General features: G+C 48.8%; 1 protein-coding gene across 4 annotated transcripts in view; it reads left to right on the forward strand.

Annotated features, from left to right (window-relative positions):
* The window catches only part of TRIO (trio Rho guanine nucleotide exchange factor), a 223,969-nt gene that overhangs the window by 138,596 nt on the left and 60,779 nt on the right, over positions 1–24,594 (forward strand). For all 4 annotated transcript variants that reach the window (XM_032861881.1, XM_032861883.1, XM_032861882.1 and 1 more), the window contains exon 33: positions 8,981–9,224. In XM_032861881.1, coding sequence (XP_032717772.1) covers positions 8,981–9,224 — 244 coding nt within the window. The remainder of the gene's footprint in view (positions 1–8,980; positions 9,225–24,594) is intronic.

Here is a 24,594-nt window from a genome sequence, read left to right on the forward strand (position 1 = left end):
CCTAGCCATCTGGAAGTAATGACACTCCAGAACTCCTCTTTTACGTGGACCTGGCATGTATTTCCTTAAATACCCGTCCCTGAGATTGTAGGTCCTTGGTAGGTTCAAAAGTACCAAACAGGGATGAGCTGTCTTCCTAAGACCTGCAGCCAGTTGCCTTCTTCAGTTCTTGGGTCTGTATTTGGGCTGAGAAGAAAGAGCATGTGAGATTTCATGATGGTAACTCAAAATCTGAATTTTGGAGAGGATGTTCCCGTTCGGCCTGATGAGAAAGAAAGGAAGACTTTGCTGCCGTGCGAATGCCAGGATTTGTGTATTCTCAGCTTATGGAGGGCTTTTTTATTGTTGTCTCCCCGCTTATACTTCTAGTAGATATTTCAGGGTCAGTAGATGAGTCAGGAAAATACATTTTGAAGATTAGGAAGCTGCATCCTTTTTCAAGTCAGCTTTAGAATGCCCTATTGGACTGAACTCGGCTTAGCCAGAAAACCCCCTCCGGTCTGATGGCAGTAAGTTTTCTTGTCTCGGGGTTCTTTCCACCCTGTATATTTTAGGTTTAAGCAGCCTCTGATGACACAGGCAGATAGACCTGGCGAGGGAAATTACTTAAACATATTCTGCCTGTTGGGCTTAATTTATGATGCCTGTTGTGAGTTAGTTGTTATCGTGGACTTCGGTTACATTTCAGAGACTGGATGGGGGGATGTTTTCGACTCGGCCTCTTGGAGCGTTCGTAAGGAAAAGTTATGTGCCCAGTGCTGTAGTAATGCTCTACGAGATGCGCAGGATGTTTCTGGAGGAGTCTGTTGAGGAGGGGCTCCTGGAGACCCCCTCTTTCCAGGGAGCACTGTTCGCAGATCCGGGTGCAAACAGGTACAAACCACACGCCTCGTGAGCACAGTTCTTTCTTTGAAAACATCAGTTTTGAAATACGCCACCCCCTTGCTCCGGGAGTGAGTTTAGCAGCGATTCTTGTCCGTATTCATGGTACTTACGTTGATAAAATGATCTTATAAAAATATAATTCGGAGTCCAAAGAAATCAAATGGTTGCCAGATTCGTATCTCATTTGTCCTGAGCTTGTCTCCCTGAGGTAGGGAGGAGAGTGCTGAGCCAGCCTTCAGGACACTGAGGAGATGAGGGAGGTCGGATGACCCTCACAGGGCCACCCAGCAGTGGAAAGCTAAAGCCAAGAACAAAATGTGGATTTAATTACCAGCTAGAGTCCAGACCTTATTATTCACATTAGCGCTGGTTATGGAGCTAAATATTTTAATGTATTAAAGAAGCATTTTTAACCTTTTTCTCTTCTATTTGCCTTATTAGTCTGTGGTTTATTTTATATAACAAAAACTTATAAAGAAAATAGAAAATACGGGAATCAGATACAGGCTACTCTAGAACAAAGCATCTTGAGGTCAAGATGGATCACCGAAGCAAGATGAGGGGGCCTGTGGACAAGCTGACCCAAGCCCTCGGGGCCAGTGTGAGCTTTTTTACATCGTAGGTAATGCAGTTCTGATTTTTAATGAATGAGAAATTCAATTGAGACTGACACTTGGCATGAACTGCCCTAAGCTTACAATGTGAATCTATGAATCCACATATTTAGAATAAATGATTTCATTTTACTCTTAATGAAGGCACTGTAGCACTGTGTTGGAGATAGGAGGTTTTATGTAGTTTAAAAAGTCAACCAACTTCCTCTGTGAAGTGACATCCTAACAATAGGAACTTGGCCAGATTTATGTAAATTGCAGTGTGCATTTTAAAATGGGGCCAAATTCACATTTTTGAGAAAGGAAACTTGCACTGAGCCTATTTAGGAAATGCCTTCCCGCTCCCTTCCAGCCCACCTCCCTGGCATTCCGGGCACAGAGTGGCCCTGCCAGGAGCCACACGAGCCCTGGTTCTGAGCTCCCGCAGCTTTGGCTCCACGCTCTCCCCCCACTGAAGGTGCTAGAAGCAAGAGGGCGCCTTGGCTCCAAGGAGGAGCTCAAGTTGCTGGCCTTGCCAGAGCTCTGAATCTCCCAGGACCTCATGTTGGTGTGCCCCTGTGTGGGCATGACAGCACGTGCTTTAATTCGGAAGCCTTTCTCCAGGGCAGAGTTTTAGTCTCCCCAGACAGAGTACCCCGGCCGCTGCTCGCAGTGTGGCAGCAGATGGTTAGGAACGAGGAAGTGCTCACCAGCCAGACCCCTGGGCTCCGCTCCTCAGCAGCCCTGGGCAGTTAGCTCACCTGTCTGTGCCTCAGTGTCCTCATCTGTAACTGGGGACAGTACTTAACGACTCACCTCACGGGGCTGTGCGTACTGAAAATGTGTGACGTGCTGCGAACAGAGCCGAGCACGTACTGAGCACTTAATGAATCCCAGCTATTGCTATGTCTTTGTCAGAAGTGCTGCCTTCTCCCTCCTTCCTGGACTGTTGCTATTCATTCCCGGTGGTTGCAGATGGCTGTCTCTGTCAGCCTCTCTGTCCTTGTATTTGCCCGCTCTGGATGGCAGTGGATTTGGAGCTGTGCTGATTAGGAGCTAGAAGCTGCCCTAAGAACAAACTGCTCAGTGTTAGTGCCTGGATGTAAGCCCTGGGGGCGGGGGGGGGAGGGCGCTTAACAGTGAAATGCCCCATAATGAATGGGCAGTCACTGAAGAAGAGGGGGGATTCTTGCTAAAAACCTACCTCCCCCCACCACACACTCATCTTTAACCCCACGGAATGAGCCGTACTGTGGCTGCACATGTGTAAAATGACTGCACGCTATTCATGGACGTCCATGTATCACCCACTGTGGGCCGGCCTAGGACAGGTGCTCCAGGACAGGAATGACCCGGGAGATGAGGCCCCCGCCCCCGCCAGCAGTCTGGGGGATAGAGCGCACCTGGTGTTTGTGTCTTCCTTTTGCTAATTTTTGTTTTCTATTTTCCTAAGTGGCTGTGGTTTTTTGTAACCTTTGACAAGTTTTTTAAGTGCTTTCATGAAACCACAAAATGGAATGTAGTCTTTGATAATTTTAGTTAATCAGAAAAACAAAATTGCCCACGCTAAAGTAGAAAGCCTCAGTTCTTTTTCTTTTCTTTTCCTTTTCTTTTTTTTTTTTCAGTAGGCTCCATGCCCAGCATGGAACCCAATGCGGGGCCTGAACTCACGACCCTGAGCCAAGATCAGAAGTCAGACACTTAACCAACTGAGCCACCCAGGCTACCCAGAAAGCCTCAGTTCTAAGCAAAAGCAGATTTTTTCTTTTTTAAATACAAAGCTTGAGTAGAAATGTAACAACAGTGTTTATTAAAATAGTGGTGCCACTGAAAAGTGCTTTTTAATGTAAATTTTACAGTACTGGTCAAAGTTACTCTTGAAGGTGATGACATAGTTTTGATTTGGACTTGAGCCCAGATGTTTCTTCTAGTTGTTCTTCCTTCTGGTGAGAAGCCCAGTCATTTCTGGCTAACTGACTGTCATTTCTTAGCTCTTCCCATTGGTGTCCCTCCGTCAAAGACAAAGAGTCATTTCACATTAACGTTTCTGGATGAAGGATAGTCTTGCTCACTCAGGAAACTCAGCAAACGGGTTCCTTTGGGTGAAAGTGTCTTACGTGGCTTCGGGGTTTCCAGGACCAGATGACTCAAGGTAACAGTGGTCAGCTGTCTACTTTCCAGCTCTCGTGCCTTTTTCTGTGTGAACCAACTGAACTTCTCATTCATTGGCCACCTTCCCTCCGAGGCTGTTTCTTCAGCAGGTGCTGGCATCTCTCATCTAGTGTGTGAGCGAGGGGAAATGGGTTGCTGGTCAGGGTCTGTGAAGCCTTGAAGCCTGATATATAATCACTGTCCTATCTCCACTTGGCCTGACTTTTTACATTTAAAGTTTGGCTTTTTAGTTGTGGCTTTTAAATTGGGTTTTTTTTTAACATTTCATTTTCCATTCCACCTCATGTATATCACACCGTGAAGGAGGCCTTGGTTCTAAGAATGATTTTTGTGTCAGAAAACCCAGTGTGTGCTCATGTCAGTAAAGAGTGAAGAATTAATATCCCTGAATACCACACTCAGTATTTCTTTTCTGGATAAAATGTCAGGTATGGTAAGCTACCGTTTTGGGGAAAAAAAAAAAAATTCTCTCACAGATTTCTTTTGCATGTGTGTGTGTGGTAAAAGCCATATAAAATTTACCCTAATAACCATTTGTTGAGTTCTCACAGATTTCTTTCTATACCCTCGATGTGTGAGAGCCCATGACAGTGGTCCTCACTAGAACTCAGCCGCAGATCTTGGTGGAGGCTTCCCCTGTGGACTTGGCATTGGGGTTGGCATGAGCGGGGGCTCTGCTGCCCAGGCTTGGTGAAGTTGCACAGTGGAAAGCCTGGGTGGGTGAGAGCCTGGGGCAGGATGCACTTCCATGGGGAACTCTGGCTGCCGGTGGTGACCTCTCTCAAAAGCGTTGCCAGTAATGGCACTGTACTCCCTAATCCCCTTGAACCAAGCGGCCAGTCTTTGGTCCGCTCCGTGTGAAACCTCCACAAAACCACAAGATTCTTTTGTGAGGTTTCTGAATGACTGAACCATGCTGAACCATGCTGGGTTGTAGGAGGGACTGTTCACAGAGTTGATACACTTTGTTCTTTTGGGGGGAAATGGCTTTTATTAGACCCGCAATGCCACTTTCCTTTTGAATTGCTCTCACAAAATTGGCCAAACACCCACCTGCCGCTGACTTCGGTTCTCGAAGTAGAATCATTTGCTGCAGGGGCTGCGTCGTCCCCTGTGGCCGTTGTGACGAGCCTACTCTCCCTCCAGCCGAACCTGCCCCGGAGCTCACCTGGGAGCGCCGTCCTTCAAAGCACATGTTTGCTTTGGTCTCTCCAGAACTCTGTGTTCTTGCAATGTCAGACTGCCTCATTGTGCACCAGAGAGGGTTGCCCTGAGGAGCGGTGGGCTTGTCAGTAGTCCCCAGCCGTGGGGACTAAAACAGTTGAGTCACTGCTCTTAACTGGGTTCAGGTAAAGCAACAATATAACACGCTTTCTCCAGAAAACATAAAAAGTAAAATTCTGTTCTGTGTGGTCATTGTGGAAGATTCAACATGCCAGCGACTGGAGATGAGCGTTTCATTCTTTTGGGTGAGCGCCCACAGCTTGTTCACATTCAGCCTTTCTAGAGAGAATTCAGGCAGAGGGACCCTGATTGGAGTCTACTGATTGTCTGTGTGTCTGGATTGTCCGAGCGCCCCCGGAAGCCCTCGGCGAGGGACAAGAGGTGGTCTGGTCCTGCAGGAGGCATTTCGTGGCTAGTTTCCATGGTCCATGCACTAAGGCCTAGTCACGGCCATGGTTTTTAGGCACCACAGTTATTTTTTAAAGGAGAAAAGCAGAAATATTGGAGGGGAGGAGAGCACTGTCTTCTCATGTGAATTTCTCAAGAGTTAATGTGAATCATGGAAGCTGAGATTTTCATCAGTTGCGATCCTAAACTACATGCATGTGCTCAGGAGCCCTGACAGAAGTCCGTAAAACACACAGAAGTGCACAAAGTCCCGTAAAAACGTTCTCAGGGTGCGCTTAGAAGGGAGAAGTGAGTTTTAAACTACATCAGTGGAATGGTAACTCAGCATAGTAATGAAATCGGGTCACTGGTGGTGGAAATAGCATTGAAAACAGGTACAATCTCAGTCACCCTTCATTATCCGAACTTTTTCTATTTAGGAATTTAATTCCTAAAAGGCAGTGATGATTTGCATTGCTTCCGCAAAATAGTTATTTTAAGTCTTTTATTTTTAAAAGTTTTTTTTTTTTTTTAAGTTAGCAAACTAGTTTTAAAGGCAGTTTTTGTAGTGAGTTTAAAATATTCAGATGTGAACCTTGAGATAGAAATCCTCAGGACTTGAGATAGAAATCCTCAGGACTTCTGTGCCCCAGAAAGCATCCTTTTAGTCCTCCCTTAAAGATTTGTGGAGGAGATTCTCACGGTAAAGCCAAGCAGATAGGTTGTTTTTTAATGATAATTTTAGTACTATTTGGAAACAGATTACTGTAGGAGATTCTGTTAGTAAGTTCTCTGAAGTCTTTGAAAAAGAATTTTAACTTAGTATGGGATTCTTTGTCAGAACAGGCTTGATTTTTATTATGCTCTGTCAAGTCCACAGATGTTTCCAATAGTTTCTGATTACTCTGTGAGGGGCTAAGGAATCAGGGCCAGAAATAAAGTCAAGCTTAACGTTCCTTCTTGGGCAGCCCCTTTCTCTTCTTCCCACCCTTCCCCCACCCGCAAAATGCACCACGTGGCTTTGAGCCATCTGAAAAATTAATAAAACGCTCAAGAATGAAGCCAGCAAAGGGCTGGTGATGAGATAATGTGTCTTGAAGTTGTGCTTCCCAGGGCGGGGGGTGGAGAAACCTCCGGGCGGCGTGATGGGCTGGGGGCGTGGGGTTCCAGGCAGGGGGTGACACACTCGCACGGGCAGGTCACTGGTGGCCGTGGGAGAGCTCCAGCAGGCCTGAAGGGGGCCGTAGGAAGTGTGGACCCTGCGGGGCCTCAGCACGCTGGATTCCGTGCTGGGGCTCCTTCCCTGGTCACGCCTCCCCTGGGGCAGGAAACATTCCTCCTTTTTGTTACAGGGATTAAGCACTTCCATAATGTGGGGTTTCACAGGGAAAATTCTCCAGCCTGGGCCTCTACCTTTAACTTTTTAACGTTAGCATCTTTGATGGTTCACGGAGATGCGTGTAAGATTTAGCATGGGTTTCCCACTGGGGAATGTGTACCGTTTCGGAGGGGATTAAGCATTCATGAGAAATTGCCTTTGTGGCCTAGCAAAGACAGTCCGTCTGTTGATACGTGTGCTTTGTTATGGAAGAGTTCTGTTGTGTTCTGCTTTCTGTGGTTGTCTTGTGGACATGTGTTTCTTATTGTAAATATCTAAACTTTCTCTCAAAAGAGAGGCCATTAGAACCAGAGGATGATGAACAGCATAGGGCATGACGGGGGCCCAGGGGGCTGTGAGCCTGTGCAGGAGGCATGGATTCCCAGGTCTCTGCGAGCGAGGGGGAGCGGCGAGACCTCTGGAACGAGGCTGCTCCCCAGTGGGAGGCCCGGCCGGTCCTTCCACCCACCGACCACAGCTCAGGCCGCCGCTCTCCTGGCCTGTGTGTTCTCCGTGCTGCCACCCTGCAGGGGGACAGAAGGCTGGGCATGTGGCACGCTGAACGCAGGCAGAGCTAGCTCCCGAAGTCACATTTTATTTCAGAATTGTGACACAATTTATTTACAAACTGAGTGACGAGGTAGATGCAGGATCAGCTTCCCAGAGGGCTTTGCTGGGCGGACAGAGCTTGAAGCAGACCCAGAGGGGACATGGGGGCTCCGAGCAGCCAGGATCTCATGCACACAGTGCAGGCAGGGCTCAGCTCAGGGAAGACACACTCCAGGCTGCGAATCCCACGAGGAGAAGCCGGCGAGCACGCCTGGCAGGGCGGGCTGGGACCCGGCTCTGGGAGCTTTGGACCCCAAGCTCAGCAGCTTGGATCTGAGATCCTTGAAGGGGAGGCTTAGCATTTCAACAAGGCAACTGCCCGCAGTGCTCACGTGGCGTGGAAAGTGGGCCTGGAGTGTATAAGGAGGCCACCACAAAATCCACGTAACATGTAGCCTGGCTGGGCAGAGGAAGGAAGTAACCCGAGAGACGGCCTTAGGTCTTTTTGATAGCATTTGGAGCGCAAGAGTTTTTAACTTGGGTAACTTAATTGTGGTACCATTAGCCACCATTGAAAGACAAACTGGGGAGGCGGGTCGTGTCCTGGACTGCTTTGGAGGGACGTGTCCAAAACGTTGAGGGGAGTAGTGTCTAGCTGTTATCTGGGGTGTCTGCTTGGGGAGTCCTCGGCATAGAGGGTGTGGTTATGGGGCCACATCGGGCCACAGTGAACAGGCAGCAGAGCTGGAACCCCGGGGGCTGCCTGGGTTGAAGAGCCAGAAGGGACAGTCCAGAGAGGGGCCAGTTCACAACACTCTCGTGTAGGAGATGTTAATGAGCGTGTGTGTGTACGAGCTGTCCCCACGTGTGAACGGTCCGCGGGGCAGACTTAGAGGGCCCAGGCCACAGTAAGCCAAGTGGCCACGAGAAGGCCACACACCTCTCTTATAAGCAGAAATCATGGCGTGAATGTATCTTTCTGGAGTTCGTGGATACGCTTCAGAGGGCCCAAGCGTTGGTAGTTTTAATGGACAGAAAATGGGAGTGAGCTTAGTGAGAGGAGAGAAGAAGGGAAAGGAGCTTCGGGCCAGAACGCACGTAGCGTATGGGAAAGAAGCCAGTGTCCACAGAGTGTGTGGGATGGCATGCTGAAGCACAGTGTGGGCAGGGGTTCTGGAAAGGCCTGGGGATGGGAGCGCCCACTAAGAGGCATCCTGGAGGGCTTCAGAGAGAGAACAAGGCATGTTCTGCCCATATGTAGGGATCTCGTGGCCTCTTCCGTCTCCCTGCTGTGCGACAGCTCTATGTTGGACCCACGTGGTGCCAAGAGCCTCCACGCTGACAGCGCAGGCTGCTGTGGTGCCACGTCGGAAGGGAAATTTCAGATAAAACTATCATGTTAGCACCCTGTGGTGCAGTGATCCCCCGGTGGCCTTGAAACAGAGGTTTTACAAGGTTGCCCTGGGTTTGAAAGATGATTATTATAGCACATTTTGAGCAGGGAGATGATAATGTCTCAGGCCCAAAATGATACGGACACTCATCTGAAAAATTGTATCCGATTCTGACCGTGAAACCCTCAAAAATCATAACCGTGTTTTCACACACAGGAAAGTCAGTAGCTGCCCATGTGATTCTGAAGGTGAGTAAAGGGGCAGCGAACTGGAGGGCCCCGACTCAGGCTGGGGGGCAAGTTACTGCCCCAACCCCAGGATGTTGCTGGCCCAGGTCAGCCTTCCCCACCACAGGGGCAGTGACCGGGGCTCGCTAACGTGTGTCTCTCCCTCCCCAGCTCTCCGGCGGCTGCGAGCTGACAGTGGTGATCCATGACTTCACCGCCTGCAACAGCACGGAGCTGACCATCCGCCGTGGCCAGACCGTGGAGGTTTTGGAGCGGCCCCACGACAAGCCTGACTGGTGTCTGGTGCGGACCACCGACCGGTCCCCTGCTGCAGAGGGCCTGGTTCCTTGCGGCTCTCTGTGCATCGCCCACTCGAGAAGTAGCATGGAAATGGAAGGCATCTTCAACCACAAAGGTAGGAATCCTGAGGCACGGCTGGCTCATGCCCGCTGGAAATGACCCTGGTGCTTCTGCCCCTGTTTCCTTGCAGCCTTGTCCCTCGTGACTCAGGCCGTTGTCACTGTGGCTCTGGCCCTTTCTAATCCATCAAGAGCTGTAGTGGAAACAAGGATTTCATATGATGGTCAGAAATGATTGCGTCATTTCCCCAAATGGTATCTGTTTGGAGAATGAGAAGGGGGCTCTTCTCTTTCGGCCAGTGTCGTTCATAATTGAGAACAGAGCAGGTACCATTCTCCTCCAGGGGGTGAAAGCAGGTGGGGGAGGGGGATCACATTCAGCTTCTCCTTCATTAGGTTTTCTCATTGTGGGTTCTTTGTTAGCGTTAAATCCCAGGAATTCAAGCATGTAGGCCCTGAGTTTAGGCACACCTCCTTTCTCCCCTGTAGAGTATCTCAGAACTCTCCAAAGTGTCCAGGCTCCCCGTGCAGCATCGGGACGGAGCCGGCCCCGAGGGAGGGGTGGTGGGTCAGGCAGGGCTCGGGAGGATGGCTGCGGCTGTGCTGTGGCTCTGATGGCAGGGGCTTCCGAAAGAAGCACTTCTCCCCTGAAATGACAGGCCATTTGAACCAAACAGCATTTGGCGTTCCTTGGTGATTCTTTTATTGAAAGGTAATGGTGGCAAGACTGCTTTACTGTATGTGTCTAGATGGGTTAGTCAGGGGGTCCTAGTGGGCGTACGAGGGCGTTTTGTCCACAGTGTCCAGCGTGCCAGCCGCCGGACAAGTGTGGGCGCAGAGCATCGTTCAGAGGCAGCCAGTCTGAGCTGAGATGCTTTGCAGGGGGAGGACGTGCGCTAGATTTCAAGAGCTGTGGTGAAAAAGACCATGCACAACTATTTTAGAGCCATGATCGGCTGAAGTGACAATATATCGTGTGGAGTTAAATAAAATGTGTTGTTAGAGTTAATGTCTTAATTTCCTGTTTCCTTTTACTTTTGAAAACTGGCTACTAGAAGGTTTTAAATGGCATATGCAGGTTGCTGTACGTTTCTGTTACTGCTGGTTTCCCCTCAGGGAAAAGCAAACTTGAGACTTTAAGCCCTTTTGAGAAACATTGGTCATTTACAGCTTCTAGAAAAGTGCAGTGTGTGTGGAGTTTATCTGCCTCAAACCATATTATGTCACAGTCTCCATCCCTCTGCAACACTGGCAGATGGCGGACTGTTCCAGGGCTGGGACTGTGCAGTTTGTTTTCCTGAGAGAAGATCACTCTAGTCGGCCATATTCCAGTTCTTTTCCGTTAATTTTGGAATATTCTGGTCACTCCCTTCATTTGTCATCTGTGCTCTCCTTGCTTTCTTCATGACCCGTCTTGGGGCCCGTCCTCTGGCTGCCAGGTGCATTGAGCTCGGTGAGGCTGCAGAGGATACGGTTACTGATGAGCTCACCTCATTCATTATGGGCACAACCCTGGTCCAGATCCCTTAGGGCCTAGATGTGACCTGAATGTCACCCCAGTAAGAAACCAGAAGAATTCAGCTATCATTTCTCCAGGGATCCAAACAGAAAGAGAATTTTCCAATTTTGGCCAAAAGCTGAGGTGTGGGCTTTCTTTCCTGGCAAAGCTGTGAGTTGAGAGCAGCGTTGGGCCCCCACCCCCGTGGCCATTCAGCCCCAGTAGGGGTCTGCGCTGGGCCAGCCCATCGTCAGAGTACTTCCAAAGTTGCGTAATGTATATGTGCTTTCCCTGTGGTGTGTTCTTTGCTTCCCGGTGTTCACAATTGTGGGCTGGCTGAGAGGAAAGAACTAGGTATTTATCACGCTTGACTTTGTTCTGAAAAGTTCTTATGGAAGTGGGGTTTTTGCTGGGTTTTAAGTACCAGTTTGTTGCCTGGGCTTTTTGTCTCTTACTCTGTGACACTCTGGCCCCTGAGAAGTTACTCCTTATCCCCGAGAAACCCCATCACGGTCTTTTTAACAAGAGGGTGGGTCTTCACTTAGTAAACCCTGTTGTGAATTAACAGCTAGTCAGTAGATGGGGGCTTAGAAACCTTCTCCATTTTTAAATTCTTTCCTGCATTTTTATTTTTCTTAGAATGCAAAGAACCACTTAAGATTGTCTGTTTGCATGCGGTGTTGGGACCTGGGCCGTAGATTAGGGGAGGGGAAGTCTTCCTTTGAGCTATGGACAGGCCTCTGCCAGAGTGTCCTGTTCATGTTCAAGTCCAGGAAATTGGGCAGCAGTGACGAGGTTCTCCACCTAGGAGAAGAGACCTTTGTCAACTAGGATGAGGATCTGGGAATTAAGTCCAAGAAAAAGACACAGAGACTTAGGGAGCAAGAGGCCACTGCCACCTTGGGAAGCAGGACATCTAGATCTGCTTCAGCTCAGCCCACAGCCCTTCTTCTTGCCCTTACTTGGAAAGGAGTGCGTGCCACCATACTGCTCGTATACTGGCACGCGTGGGGCTGTTAACACCTGTTACACACATGCGTCTCCTACCCCATGTGGGGTTCCAGACTGGGCTTGAAGGACGCTACAGTGATGAGTTACATGTGGCTCCTTCTCTCCAAGAACTTGCTGCCCATCGCTGGTGCATCTCCTCTTGGCCATCCCAGAAAGCAGGTTGTCTCGCCTCTCACATACTTCCAGACTCGTGACAGTTACGGAGTTGTCATTATGTATCTGTCTCTAGACAGTTTCTTAAATGCCTTCAATCTTTACTGCTCTGACCTCCCAGGCAGGAGGAGGCACATTTACTGATTTCTGATTCCAAAATTTTCTCAGCTTTATTGCCTCAATAATTTTTTCATAATTCCTTAGTCCAAAAAACTTAAATTTCCATAAATTTCAAATGTGAAAATCATGCCTGTTAAGGTCAGATGTCTGTTTGGTTGTGAATGATATTTTAAAGATTGTGCGGTGACTGTGAGTGTAAATACATCATCCGAGAAGGCCCAGTACTCACCGATAGCGCTGCCCAGGTTCATGTGGTGGTTTTTAAGCGTTGTTAACATGGGAAATCTGTTGGGCAAGGAGACTACTTGGAATTTGTGAGCCATAGGTCTCTCTCCTTTCTTTCTTTCTTTCTTTTTTTTTTTTTTTTAAAGATTTTATTTATTTATATGACAGAGAGAGACACAGCAAGAGAGGGAGCACAAGCAGGGGACTATGAGAGGGAAAGCAGGCTTCCCGCGGAGCAGAGAGCCCGATGCGGCACTCGATCCCAGGACCCTGGGATCATAACCCGAGCTGAAGGCAGACGCTTAACGACTGAGCCACCCAGGAGCCCCTGTCTCTTTTCTGTTAAACTTCAGTGGTGTAGGAAGAGGTTAAAGATATAACTCATTTAAAAGGAACAAGACATGTAACTGCTTGATTTGTTTTCCAGTGTGAACACTATTTGTTGAGAAATGCTTTCCATCCTGGGGGAAAGGCCCGTGGAAGCAGGTTGCTGGGGGAGCAGTCTTTGCAGACGGGTGGTGTGGGTGTTCGATGTTTCATTCCTGCCTCGCTCTGGCCACCATTCCACGTTCTTCCTGGAGTCTCCACCAGAAGTTACATGGACCCTGCGAACAGGAAGGTAGAAAAGGATTCAGCAAATCCTCCCGCTCACCCCATCTTACTTGGGTTTGTGGGTTGTGCCATCTGTGTTAAATCAGCATCAGGGGCTGGGGCGCAAACACGGAGATCGTGTCTGCGCCCCGCGAGTCTGACCCGCAGCGGGGACTGACAGGCATGGGTCTCCCTCACTCGCCTGGGGGTCACGAATGGATTCACTGCTGAATCGGTGCCACGTAAGTGTGTCTAATCTCTTAGTAAGTCCAAGGGATTTTCCTTTCGTGCTGTCTCAACTTGTAAAACTTGTCACTTCGCTGTTCTTTACTTAGTCTTGGTCACAAGAAGTAGACAGGAGTATCAGCTGCGTTTGTGTTCCTTATGAGGCCAATTCAGAGCATCCCCTTTCTTAGGCTGCTCTGGCTAAGTGATCCAGCTTTCCCCTCTCCTCACAACTCAAGTGACCCTGCGTGATAGCGCTGGGGCGTTTCTCCCCACGGTCCCGGTGATAGTCCAGCTCGTGCACCTGCCGCGGGGGCACGTGACCGATGCCGAAACCCGGAGCTGGTGGTGACGCCACATTGGTTTTCCATGTGGTAAAATGCACATAATAGAAAACGTAACCATCTCAACCAGTGTCCTCTTCAGGGACATTGAGTTCCTTCACACGGTGCCCCTTCACCACCGACCGTCCGTCGAGGCTCTGTCCCCGGTGGACACTAACCCCAGTTACCTTCTCCCAGCCCCTGGCAGCCACCGTCTGCTTTCCGTGTCTAGGAGTTTGACCCCTCGAGGGTCCTCCTGTGGTAGTTCTGTTTTTGTGACTGGCTTATTTCACCCAGCACGATGCCCTCAAGCTCATCCGTGTTGCAGCTTGTGTGTCCAAATGCCTGGAGCTGAAAAGAGTCCACTGTGTGTGCGGGCCACGTTTCGTCCCTCCTTTCGTCCACGGTGGACACTGGGGTTGCTTCCTGCTTGCAGTTGTGAATAATGCTGCTGTAACCAGGAGCGTTCCGGGGTCCTGAGTCCTCGCTTCTACTGCTGTGGGGAGTGTACCCAGAAGTGGAACTGTCCTATGATAATTTTTTTTTTTTTTTTAAGATTTCTGAGCATGCCCACCACATTGGGTTACCTTGATCTAAATAACATATTTCAGACAGACTCTTCTCCAGTGCCTCCATCGCTGCTGGCCGGCAGCCCTCCCGGTCCCGGTGCCCCTTCCTCTCTTGCTACAGCTGAAGTACAGATCGCGTCAGGCTGCGCTCCTCAGGCTCCTTCAGTGACTTGCTGTTGTGCAGAGCTCGTGTCGCTCAGGAGCCTCGTGCCATACCCGCCCCAGGTGAACACGCAGCCTCCCCGCTGGTGTCAGGTAACAGGAGGGCTTTGTCTTACTCCCTCGCCCCTACCTGACTTTCTCTGTCCCCTCCTACCAAATAAATGAAAAACCCTAAAGGAGGAAAATAATGTATCCGGTGAGTCTGTGGAGATGAGGGAGAACGGAGTAAATTTGGGGGCAGTTAACAGTGTTTCAGCGCAAAGGCTAAGCTGAGGATAACCTGAGACAGTCCCGATGAGATGTACTCAGGGACCACAGACCCACGGGAAACCCACAGGAACTTACTGCAAGCGCTTTAGAACAGATTTCAGTCCGAACAGCGGGTGCAGATACGGTGCTAAACATATGAACATGATCCTGCAAGTGCACACGACACAGGTTCTCAACAACAGGACTGAAGAGGGAGGCAGAGAACCCTTCCATCACCCTGAGAGGACACAGAGGGAAGCTTTGCAGGGAGGCCTGGGAGGGCAGTGGGCTCCCCAGGAGGCTCCCTCAGCAGGGTCTGCATGGGCAGGTGAGCACAGTTACTTGTCACCCACTCTGTCACGGTCTGCCTTACGTCTCTTACTCTATCTGGATATGTTCCCGGGGCCATTCATCAGAGTTCAGAGAACTGGACATACCTCGCATACCAGGGGCTGCTCCTCAGAGTCACTCGTAGTCTCTTAAAATGAATGAATGAGTGAGCCCAGCGCCATGCCTGGAGGTCAGAGCTCCACGTCTGATTCTCGGAGAACCACTGACCACAACCCCTATGTGTAGAATTAGGCTGCGTTTCCCTTACGGGCCAAAACGCAGTGCCTCTGAGCCTCTGTCTTCAGCCTCCCGGCTTCAGCATCAGGGCCCTGTGAGCTGGTGGCCCTGCCTGTTTGTGCGATCCCCAGCTTTGGGGAGAAGCCAGGTCTCTCCCATGGTGTCAGCTTCCGTGTCCCGTCTCCCCATTTTGTGGAAGTGAGACTAGGTGACAGGACCTTCACAGAGGTTTGTGGTCGTGGAAAGGAAGGACTCCGCAGGCCACCAGGTATGTCCCCTCCCAGGGACTCCGGCCCCACCACCTGCATTCCCAGTCTGTGCCCATCATCAGTTGGCCGCCCAGCTCAGAGGGCAGGTCAGAGCTGTTTCTCTCCTCAGAATACAGGAGATGCTAAGATTCTTCACCCCCGTCCACACCACTCCCCCGGCTCCCAGGACAGCGTCAGCCTAGCACAGTACAGCCAACGGAGGGACGTCTTGTCCTCTCCTCACAGGAGTCATGGCCTCATCCTGTGCTCTCCCTCCCGCACCCCGCCCACAGCCGCCACCCAGAGATACAGCAGCTCTGCAGAGACTAAGGTACTTCTCTAGAAATCTCTGCAACCAAAAACACAGCTCTGCCATCTGAGGCCTCTTGCATTTCCTCAAGTATATTGGGGATGACTGGGTTTAAATTTGTTCAGCTCACATAGCCTCTTTCCCAAACCATGGGACACTCTGCCCCGAAAGTGGATCAAAGTCTCCTACGTCTTGTAACTGCTTACGACTTTTAAGTGACCTAATAAGTTCTCAAAAAAAACCTAGGCCATTAAAACAACCTTAGTGATATGAAAAAATTTAGTTGACTATATTGTGATTCTGGTGGATTTAGATGTTTAATGCCAGATTGCCACTGTTAACTGGAAAACACACCCCAGGCATAGATGTGCCAAACCTGTATCTGCCCACATAGTCTTTAAAATATATATGTATGATGGAGGCCATATATGCTTTCTCAGAAAATTAGCTTGGAAAAGAACAGTTTTTAGCCTGTGAGAACAGCTGCTAATGTAAATCCCTGTGGGAAGACAAACTGAGGAACATGGGGCCCCACCAAGAACAAAGACGCGGTCCTTCTCCCGAGCGCCGCGGAGTTAGGCGAGGTGATCAATCCCAGCCCTATGATTAAGGCTCGTTCGCTGTGTAGCATGTAATTATGGAGCCGCACAAGTGGGCTGTTACTCTGGGAATGCTTCATGTTGGAGGTATTTTCATGTTCCAACTTTATATTAAAGTGTTTATGGAAACAGGAGAAAACCATGAGCAGGTATTAACACTGTCCATATTAGATGATCACAAAATTATATACATAGCAAAGTCATAAGCCACGAATGGGAAAACTGTCTTCCCACGCTTGCTTTAAATGGCCATGAGACAGCGTTTAGGGAAAGAAATGTCATCAGGGGAGAAGGTTCACCAGGGAAAATAGGAGCATACTCTCCTCAGCGTGACACACGGGCTGGGCAGGGAGTGGATGCAGGGACCAGATACAGGTTTCCGCGTCCCACTTCTCCAACCGCCTCCTCTCTGACATTGGCACATGTCAGACTTTGCCATTTATTAGACAAACTGGGGTTTCTTAAATGTCTCTAATGAGGGTCTGCAGAAGCTGGGAAAAAGTACAGAGAAGATATGTTTGGTGAAAAACCATTTAAAAATTGTGTGCTGGTTTCCGTTAAGTGTTTTGACCATGAATAAGTGCTGTCCGCGATGGGAAAAAACAGTGTATCCCATTCAGACGGGGTTTGCACTTGTCGCCGTGATTTATGCAGCCGATTGTGGCTCTGAGAACACCTGGTAAAACAGCACCTAAGAAGCAGACGCCAGACAAACCGAAGTGTGTTTTGGCTTTGGCCTCTGCGTTCCTTCCTGTGTTCAGATGCAGAAGGTGACTTTGTCATTCTGTTCCCCGCGCTGACTTTCCCATGAGCGGCGAGGATGTTCGTAGCTGGAACTGTAGGTCCTGACAGCCGAGCTGCTCCCACCACAGGGAGAAGGACAAATGCCTCCTGATGCCCCAGCTGCCTGTGGAGCGGCTGTGGGGACAGGAGTGCACGAGGAGAGCTTCAGTACCGGTTCCCTGAACGGGGAACGCTTGCACACAGTTCCCGCAACCCCACACACGGAACATTTCTAAAGAAGAGAAGGAGAACTGATTCTAAAACTCACTTTTGGGCATCTCACTCAGAAATTAAATTGTGAACAGGTGTAAGCTGAGCCGTCTTAGTCCCACAGTCCCATTTGCCGTATAGAGAGAACCGTTTTTATTATAATGTTTCTAACTTCTTCCCTTATTTTGTTAGGCAAATACAAACACACGCTTATTCTTGCCTCCACGTTCTCAGATAAAAGGTAGCATATTTTGGCTTTTTTCACTTGGTCAAGCCTTATAGGAATGACTGCAGATGGGGACGTAGAGACACATGCTGTTCTGTGTGACAGGCGTGCCGTCGTCATGTGTGCACGTAGCTTGTCCCCGAGCGGTGCCCACGTGAGCCACTCCACGGTGTCGGGGGGCCGTTGCTGTCCCTGCCACGCAGGTATAGTGGTGAGATGGAATGTTCGCAGTCCAGCAGATGGGGGAAGGGTAAATGCATTTATGGAAAGCAAACTTTTGAAGAAGAATCACCCAAATCGTAAATTAACTATAAAAAGAAAAAGTTGCGAATGTGCTATATGATGACATTTGCTTTTATGTATTTTTTAATTTTGATGGGAGCCATGATCATGTGATCTGTACGAGGTCTCGAACATCATTTTACCTACTTATGAAAACAACAACAACAACAACAAAAAACCCCTAAAACTGTGCCTTTGAATAAGGTCACTCTTTAAAATCATACATACCAATGAAATCACAAGTTTCTGTCTCACCCCAGGAGGTGAGATTTTTGACGGACATTTTCCTGCAGAACTCCGTACGGCAGCATACAGTGGAATAGTAATGTAAATAACATTTCACCAATTTCTGTGTTTTTATACCAGATTCAGTCAGAAGGGTGCAAATGAGGAGTTTGCCGCTAAATGTCCAAGGGTGGTAGTTTCCAGAGAATAAACAGCTCTTTGCGGCACCAGTGTTTCGCCTTCCACTTATGCAGAGCCGCTTGTGAACCCGCAGCACATCCTCGCCTCTGAGAAGCACCGGGGTGCGGCAGCGCCGTCACGGGTCTAAAGCCTCTGAGTGATCTCTGTACTTTCTGAAGGATTCAGTTCAATCACTAAAATTTCACAGTGAATTTTGAAAAATCCTGTTTTTGAATACCTCCCCTGTCCAATCTCCTTCCTTCTTTACAGACACTATGGAAGGGTTTCGGAGGGGCTGAAAGAGGGGCATGTAGGGCCGGACGGAGTCAGGGGGTTAAGGAGGCTGACCTTTGAACTGTCACTTCTACAGCCAGCGCCGTCCAGAAGGAGCATCCTGGCTCCCCTTGCCGGCGTTCTCTGTGGACCAGAGCAGGGCCACCCTGGAATCTTCCAAGTCGCTTTAGTGTCTGAGCCATTAAGGGGCATTTTACTGTGGTCTGACTCGCGGTGACAGGGATGCTTTGGACATCTTGGTCATTCCACAAGGTTCACGATTCCAGAGGGTTGCCATTTTCCCAAAACTTTTCTAGCCAAGCTCAGGACAGGGGACCCAACATGTTTTATTCTTTGAAGGGCCCTTTCATACGTTGAAGAGGACCGTAAACAGACTCATTTGCCTTGGCTGCATTGCAAGGGAGCTCTGGAATCCTGTACTATTTCTGTCCTGTAGCCCTGTGTGTTCTAGTGCATCTTTTCCTTTCCCCGCCCCTTTTCCAGAGTCTGTAGAGCTTTGAGTTTACTAGAAGGAAAGAACATTGAAGTGCTGTTCTTAGAGATTAGTTTCCTCCTATCTCAAAAATAATTAGACCATTTCAGTCCTGGGTTATGGAGGAGATTGTTACCAGACAAGGGAGGAGGGGTGTGTTAGTCAGCTCTGGCTACCAAAATACCACAGACTACATGACTTCAGCAGCTGCAGTTTATTTTTTCATAGTTCTGGAAGCTACACGTCCAAGATCAAGGCACCAGCAAGGCTGGTTTCTTCTCAGGCCTCTGACTGGCTTGCAGATGGCCAGCTTCTTGCCACGTCCTCACACGGTCCTCCTATGTGTGTACCCTGGTGCCTCTGGGTGTGTCCAACCTTCCTGTTCTTCCAAGGACACCAGTCTGATTAGTACCGACCCTAACAGCTTCGTTTTAACCTAAGGACCTCTCTAAAGATCCCGTCTCCAGCTGGGGTTACATTCCAAGGTACTGTGACTTGGGACTTCAGCATACAAATTTGGAGGTGGGGGGCACAGTCATCCCATAGCAGAGGGTACTGTTGGAGCCTTAACAACTAATAGCTGGGGTGCCTGGGGGGGCTCAGTCATTTGAGCATCTGACTTGATTTCAGCAGGTCCTAATCTCAGAGTCATGGGGTCGAGCCCCACATCAGTCGAGATTCTCTCTCCCTGTGCTCTCCCACTGCCCCTCTCCCATGTACGCACATGCGCTTGCGTGCGCTCTCCCTCCCTCCCCCTGAAAACCTCACAGTAGTAGCAGCTGGGATGTGTTGAGGGCTTGCCATATGCCCGGCACTGTGCTTGTCTCTACGTTTAATCTTCAAGGTACCCCCATGGGCAGTTTATAACATTGTCATCCTCTTTGTATGATGAGAAAATAGAGGCACGGAGACATTAACTGGACCAAGCTTAGTAGGTGTTGGGAAACGGGATTTCAAGAACAGCAGTCAGACTTCCGGGCTCTTAACCACTGTGCGTCCCGTTTCCACACAAGCTGGAAGGAGCCTTCGGTCCAGGGGAGAAGCTGTAGCCTCTAGAGACAAACTCCGTTGCTCCAGGCCAGCCACCATTTGTGGAAGAGCTGATTCCAGAAGCTGGTCTCCAAAGGCCACTAGGGCTGAGACTGCTTGCCTTCCTGGAGCTATATTGTACATTCCTGAGAGGCCGTGGCCCCCTCCAGCCATCCCTTTGTCTGAGAAGGCTCCATTTAAACTTTCTCATTTGAATTATGGTAATTCCAGTTGCCTTCCCTCACCCAGAGAAGTCATCGTGGGAATCTGCCTTTTTCCCTTTCCTTTGGGCCACATCTCTCCTCTTCCTTCTCCCCTAGTTAAGACCAGAGCTTTATCCTCCGTGAGCTTTTTGTGAGCAAAGGAAAGGAAAAACCATTCCCAAAAGTAAAAATTTTCTCCCCCTCTCCCTCACAAAATAATCAAAATCTGCCGCTTGTTTTTTCTTGAAAAATCTGGGGAAGTAAACTTCCTGTCTTCCCATCCTCCCCCGATCAGTGATTTTTGTGGCCTGCCTCCCACTCTCACAAGTTTAGCAGAACTGGGACATCAGAGCACAGATTGGCTATCAGGGGTTGGTGACATCACCCTAATTTTTTGAACACTGCTGTTTTTGTTATTTTTTAGGGAACACACTTGTGAGGGTCCCGTCTCATGTTGCCATTTTGCACATAACCCCCAGTGCTGGTGCAGACAGAGAACGTCACACAGCGAGTTAGAGTGAAACGTGAAAAAGGAGCACTTGAATGTGTGTTTTGTTAACATAAGAGAAAAACTCACATCGTTTCTGAAAAGATAGTAAGGAAATCAATGAAAAGGAGCCTATCGAATTTTTGGCACCCAAACGGAGTGTTTGAATCCCTCAATAAAGGTGCTTTTGTGGATGGGCAACTGTGCTCGAAAGCAGCAGGAAATAATGTGCTGAATGGAGCCCTAAGAGCAGGATTTAGTCATCCCGCCCGCTCCCTCCAGGGCAGGAGGTGTTGTCTGTGGGCTCAGAGACTGAACAAAACGCCCTCGGAACAGGAGTATCTTTGTGCGTGGAACCTGAGAAGCTCGACTCCGGGGGTGCAGCTGTACCCCGGCCAGCCACGGGGCCTGCTGCGCAGAGGAGAAACACCGCAGGGAGGAGCGCAGGGCTGGGGCGGGCGGGGCGGGACGGGGATGCACGGGGCCGGACCGGGCCGGACGGGGCCGGACGGCAGCCCCGCCTGGGGTTAGGAACCCTCAGGAAGCTAGGCCACAGGAAGCCCTGAGGTTCAGGTTCGTGGCGCGTGTTTCAAGTCTCAGGAAGGCAGTAGTCGCTAGAGGAGAAGATGGGCGATATTCCTCGGAGTTTTTTGACATCAAAATGCCTCTGCGGCTGTCCTGTATTTCCCACCTGCTGCGTTTAGGGCTTGGGGGCCCTTGTCATCCTGGTTTAGCTGCCTAATTATTAATGCTGGTTTCCTCTTCTGTTAGAGTGGAAAGACTTTAGTAGGCCCTTTGGCTTATATGAAGTCTAGTTTTACAAATAGCTTTCTGTTACGTGTCGTTTTAGTCCTGATTTTAAAAGCACCGTTTGTATATGGCCCTTTTTTTTTTAAGACCTCCTTTGGCAAAAATGACCTTGCTTCAAACGTTTTTTTTTTTTTGGATAGGCTAATAGTAGGCACTTGAACATCGAATTTCTTATTTTAAATATTTGAGGAATGGCTATCATGGGAGAGGGGTACCTGAAAAGTGATTTGGGGGGAGTGTTTTGACCAAAACAATTTTTCTTTTCAACCAATTTTTTTTTTAAAGATTTTGTTTATTTTTTGACAGACGGAGATCACAAGTAGGCACAGAGGCAGGCCGAGAGAGAGAGAGAGAGAGAGAGAGAGAGAGAGGAGGAAGCAGGCTCCCTGCAGAGCAGAGAGCCCGAGGTAGGGTTCCATCCCAGGACCCTGGGATCATGATCTGAGCCAAAGGCAGAGGCTTTAACCCACTGAGCCACCCAGGCACCCCTCAACCAATTTTAATAAAAGTACCTTTATTGCCATGAGAACAAGGTTATATGTCGCTCCATAAATATGCAGGCAAACAATGATTTTATATTCCTTCAGTCTATTTTTTCAATAAACCATAGATCCTTTATTCACAAGTCATTAGTTTGCCTACTATGTTTCTTTCCCACAAAATTTCTTCTCTGAATTTGCTGGTTTTTCTCTAGTAACTTCTTTCACACCCTCGAGTTCTTTAGCTATTTGTATTTATATACCCATTACTCTCAATTTATTTTTTAAAAACTGCTTATTTGGGGGTGCTTGGGTGGTTCAGACGGTGAAATGTCTCCCTTTGGCTCAGGTCCTGATCCCGCATCGGGCTCCCTGTTCAGTGGGAAGCCTGCTTCTCCCTCTCCCACTCCCCCACTTATGTTTCTTCTCTCTGTCTCTGTCAAATAAATAAATTTTTAAAAGAAAAAAACCAAATTGCTTATTTTGAAGTAATTTTAGACTTACGGAAAAGCCACAGAAATAGTACAAGGAATCCCCGGACCCCCTTTATCTAGAACCCCCCCCCCCAGTGTCACTTGACCCCGGTTCAGTGCTCACTAACCGGGGCCTTGATGCAGTGCTGTTAATTACATCACAGCCCTTTCTCAGGGTTTGCTTTTGTCTTTTTTCCTGGCTTCGGATCCAATCCAGGACCCGTGTCGTATTTAGTCTTTCCAATTTATGGTAGTTCCTCTGCCTTTTTCTCTTTCTTTCATGACCATCACACCATTTTTAATGACCTTGACACTTTTAAGGTATTACCAGTCCTTTATATTGTAAGTGGTCCCTCACACCTGGCTTCTCTGATGTTTCTCATGACTAAAGGAAGCTCATGGATTTTTTGGCAAGAATACCACAAAGATGACATTGTGTTCACCCCTGTGGTAGCAGAGGCTCAGGAGGATCCGGACACGCCGCGTTGCCCATGGTGGTGACCTTGAGGCCCTGGTTAGGGAAGGGACTGCAATGATAGTCCACACTGAAGTCACTGCTTTTGTCTTTGTAATTAATAAGAACCTCGTGGGAGATGTTTTGAAACTGTACAAATATCGTTTCCCATCCTGCCTTTCCCCACTCATTTTAACATCAGTGGTTCTCACCTGCTCTGTGCTGTCTTCCTCATTTCTTTAAATGTATTCATTAGAATTCTGAAAGGAAGAGCTGTCCCTCCACCTCACTCACTCACTCAGTTACAGACTTTGGTATGGAGTTGTGGATATGTATTTTATTCTCTGGGTCCTCATCCAGGACTATTGTTATTTACTTTGTTAATCAGATTATCCCGGCTTTGGCCATTAGGAGCTCCTTCAGGTTCTCTTCTGTGTACTTTGGACACATCCCATCGTTTCAAGTGTGCTTCCTTGCTTTCTAACAGTACAGCACTTTCCCAGCTCATCTTGTATTTTCCTTGCTGCAGTCCTGGACCAACCATTTCTTCAAGAAGTCCTGGTTCCTTCTTATTGGAGAATGATCTTAAAAACTAAGATCTGGGTGCTAGGTATGCTCCATGGCCATAGGGATCATGACCTTTGGGTCTTCTCAGCAGACAAGTATGTGTACCTATCCACGTGCACACACACACCTGCATTCATGCTCTCTGTGTCTCTGAATGTTTGCACATGTGTAAAGAAACAGGACTTCAGATCACACTGAAACCTCCAAACTCCTGGTCAACAACACAGAGTTCATTCTAGCCCTTCCCTTCTCCTCACCTGTAACCTTCTGTGACAGTGACACACCTGCATCTTGTCACTCAAAATACATTTTCATCCTCGTCTAGAAGCCTGTGTTTTTCCTCTTTGGAAAGGGAATATTTTATTTACCTAAAATGACTTGACTTTAAAACACTCAACTCTACCCACTCTTACTGCTGAACCACACCCCTGTGAGACACAAACTTACAGGTCTTTTGTCTTTGGTTTGCAGCATAGAATCAAAATACCGTTTTTCAGAGTCACTGAGGAAAACTCCTTCCTTAAGTGTGACTACGTTTTCTTTTGTAATATGGCTAGGTCCTTTGTTACTGTGTTTACCTTACATTTTGGGCACATATTTGTACACATCCCAGTCCTAGTTGATCTTGATGATTTATTTGGGGGCGGGGGGTTGTGAAACACAACCATGGTGCCAGGAGTCAACAGTCAACCTTCTGACACACAGGTATCTCTCATCTGTTCCTCCCAGTACCCCTTGCTTTTGGTCCTCACAGACAAACCTTGGGTAACGTTTTTAAAAGCACTGTCTTGGGCCTTGGAGCTTCTCTTTTCTTTGTGACACTTTTAATTATGTGTCTAGACATCAAATAAATATCAAAGACATATCAGAAATACCAAATGCCTGAGACGGTTTTTCAACCTACCCTGTATGGGTAGTTACATGTCTGTCCCGTTTGTTGGCAAAGCTCATCTCCGTCTGTGCTAGCCTGAGCTCACCATTCCTTTCTTTTCCTACCTGATAGAATTCTCACACTCCAGGGCGGCTCACTCCGTGGCCAGAGCTCTGACCCACCCCCCCACCCCGCACCCATTCTCCAGCTTCTCCGTCGCTTCCGATTTCCTTGCTGGTTGCAGCACATCCTCACCCCTTCCACAGCAGCTCCCAGGAAACTGAGGTCCCCAGCCTTTGTCCTCCCCACCTTCCCCTTCCTGTTCTCCACCCACGGCCACGGTCCCCACCAAGCTTTTCTGTCCGTAGGCTGCCAAGGCCACTCTGGGTCTTTCTGGCCTGAACTTGGTGCAGACTCTTAGAGCCAATTCCAGTCCTACCACCAAGGTAGAAGTCAGTCTTAGAGTTCAGAACCTCCTTCTGGGAAGCTTTTGCCCCACGGTTTGGGTCTTCTCCCCCTTTGCCTCGGCAC

The sequence above is a fragment of the Lontra canadensis genome, unplaced genomic scaffold (genome assembly GCF_010015895.1).
Source record: "Lontra canadensis isolate GAN:19392208 unplaced genomic scaffold, GSC_riverotter_1.0 scaffold22, whole genome shotgun sequence".
In the NCBI taxonomy this organism is placed as follows: Eukaryota; Metazoa; Chordata; class Mammalia; order Carnivora; family Mustelidae; genus Lontra; species Lontra canadensis.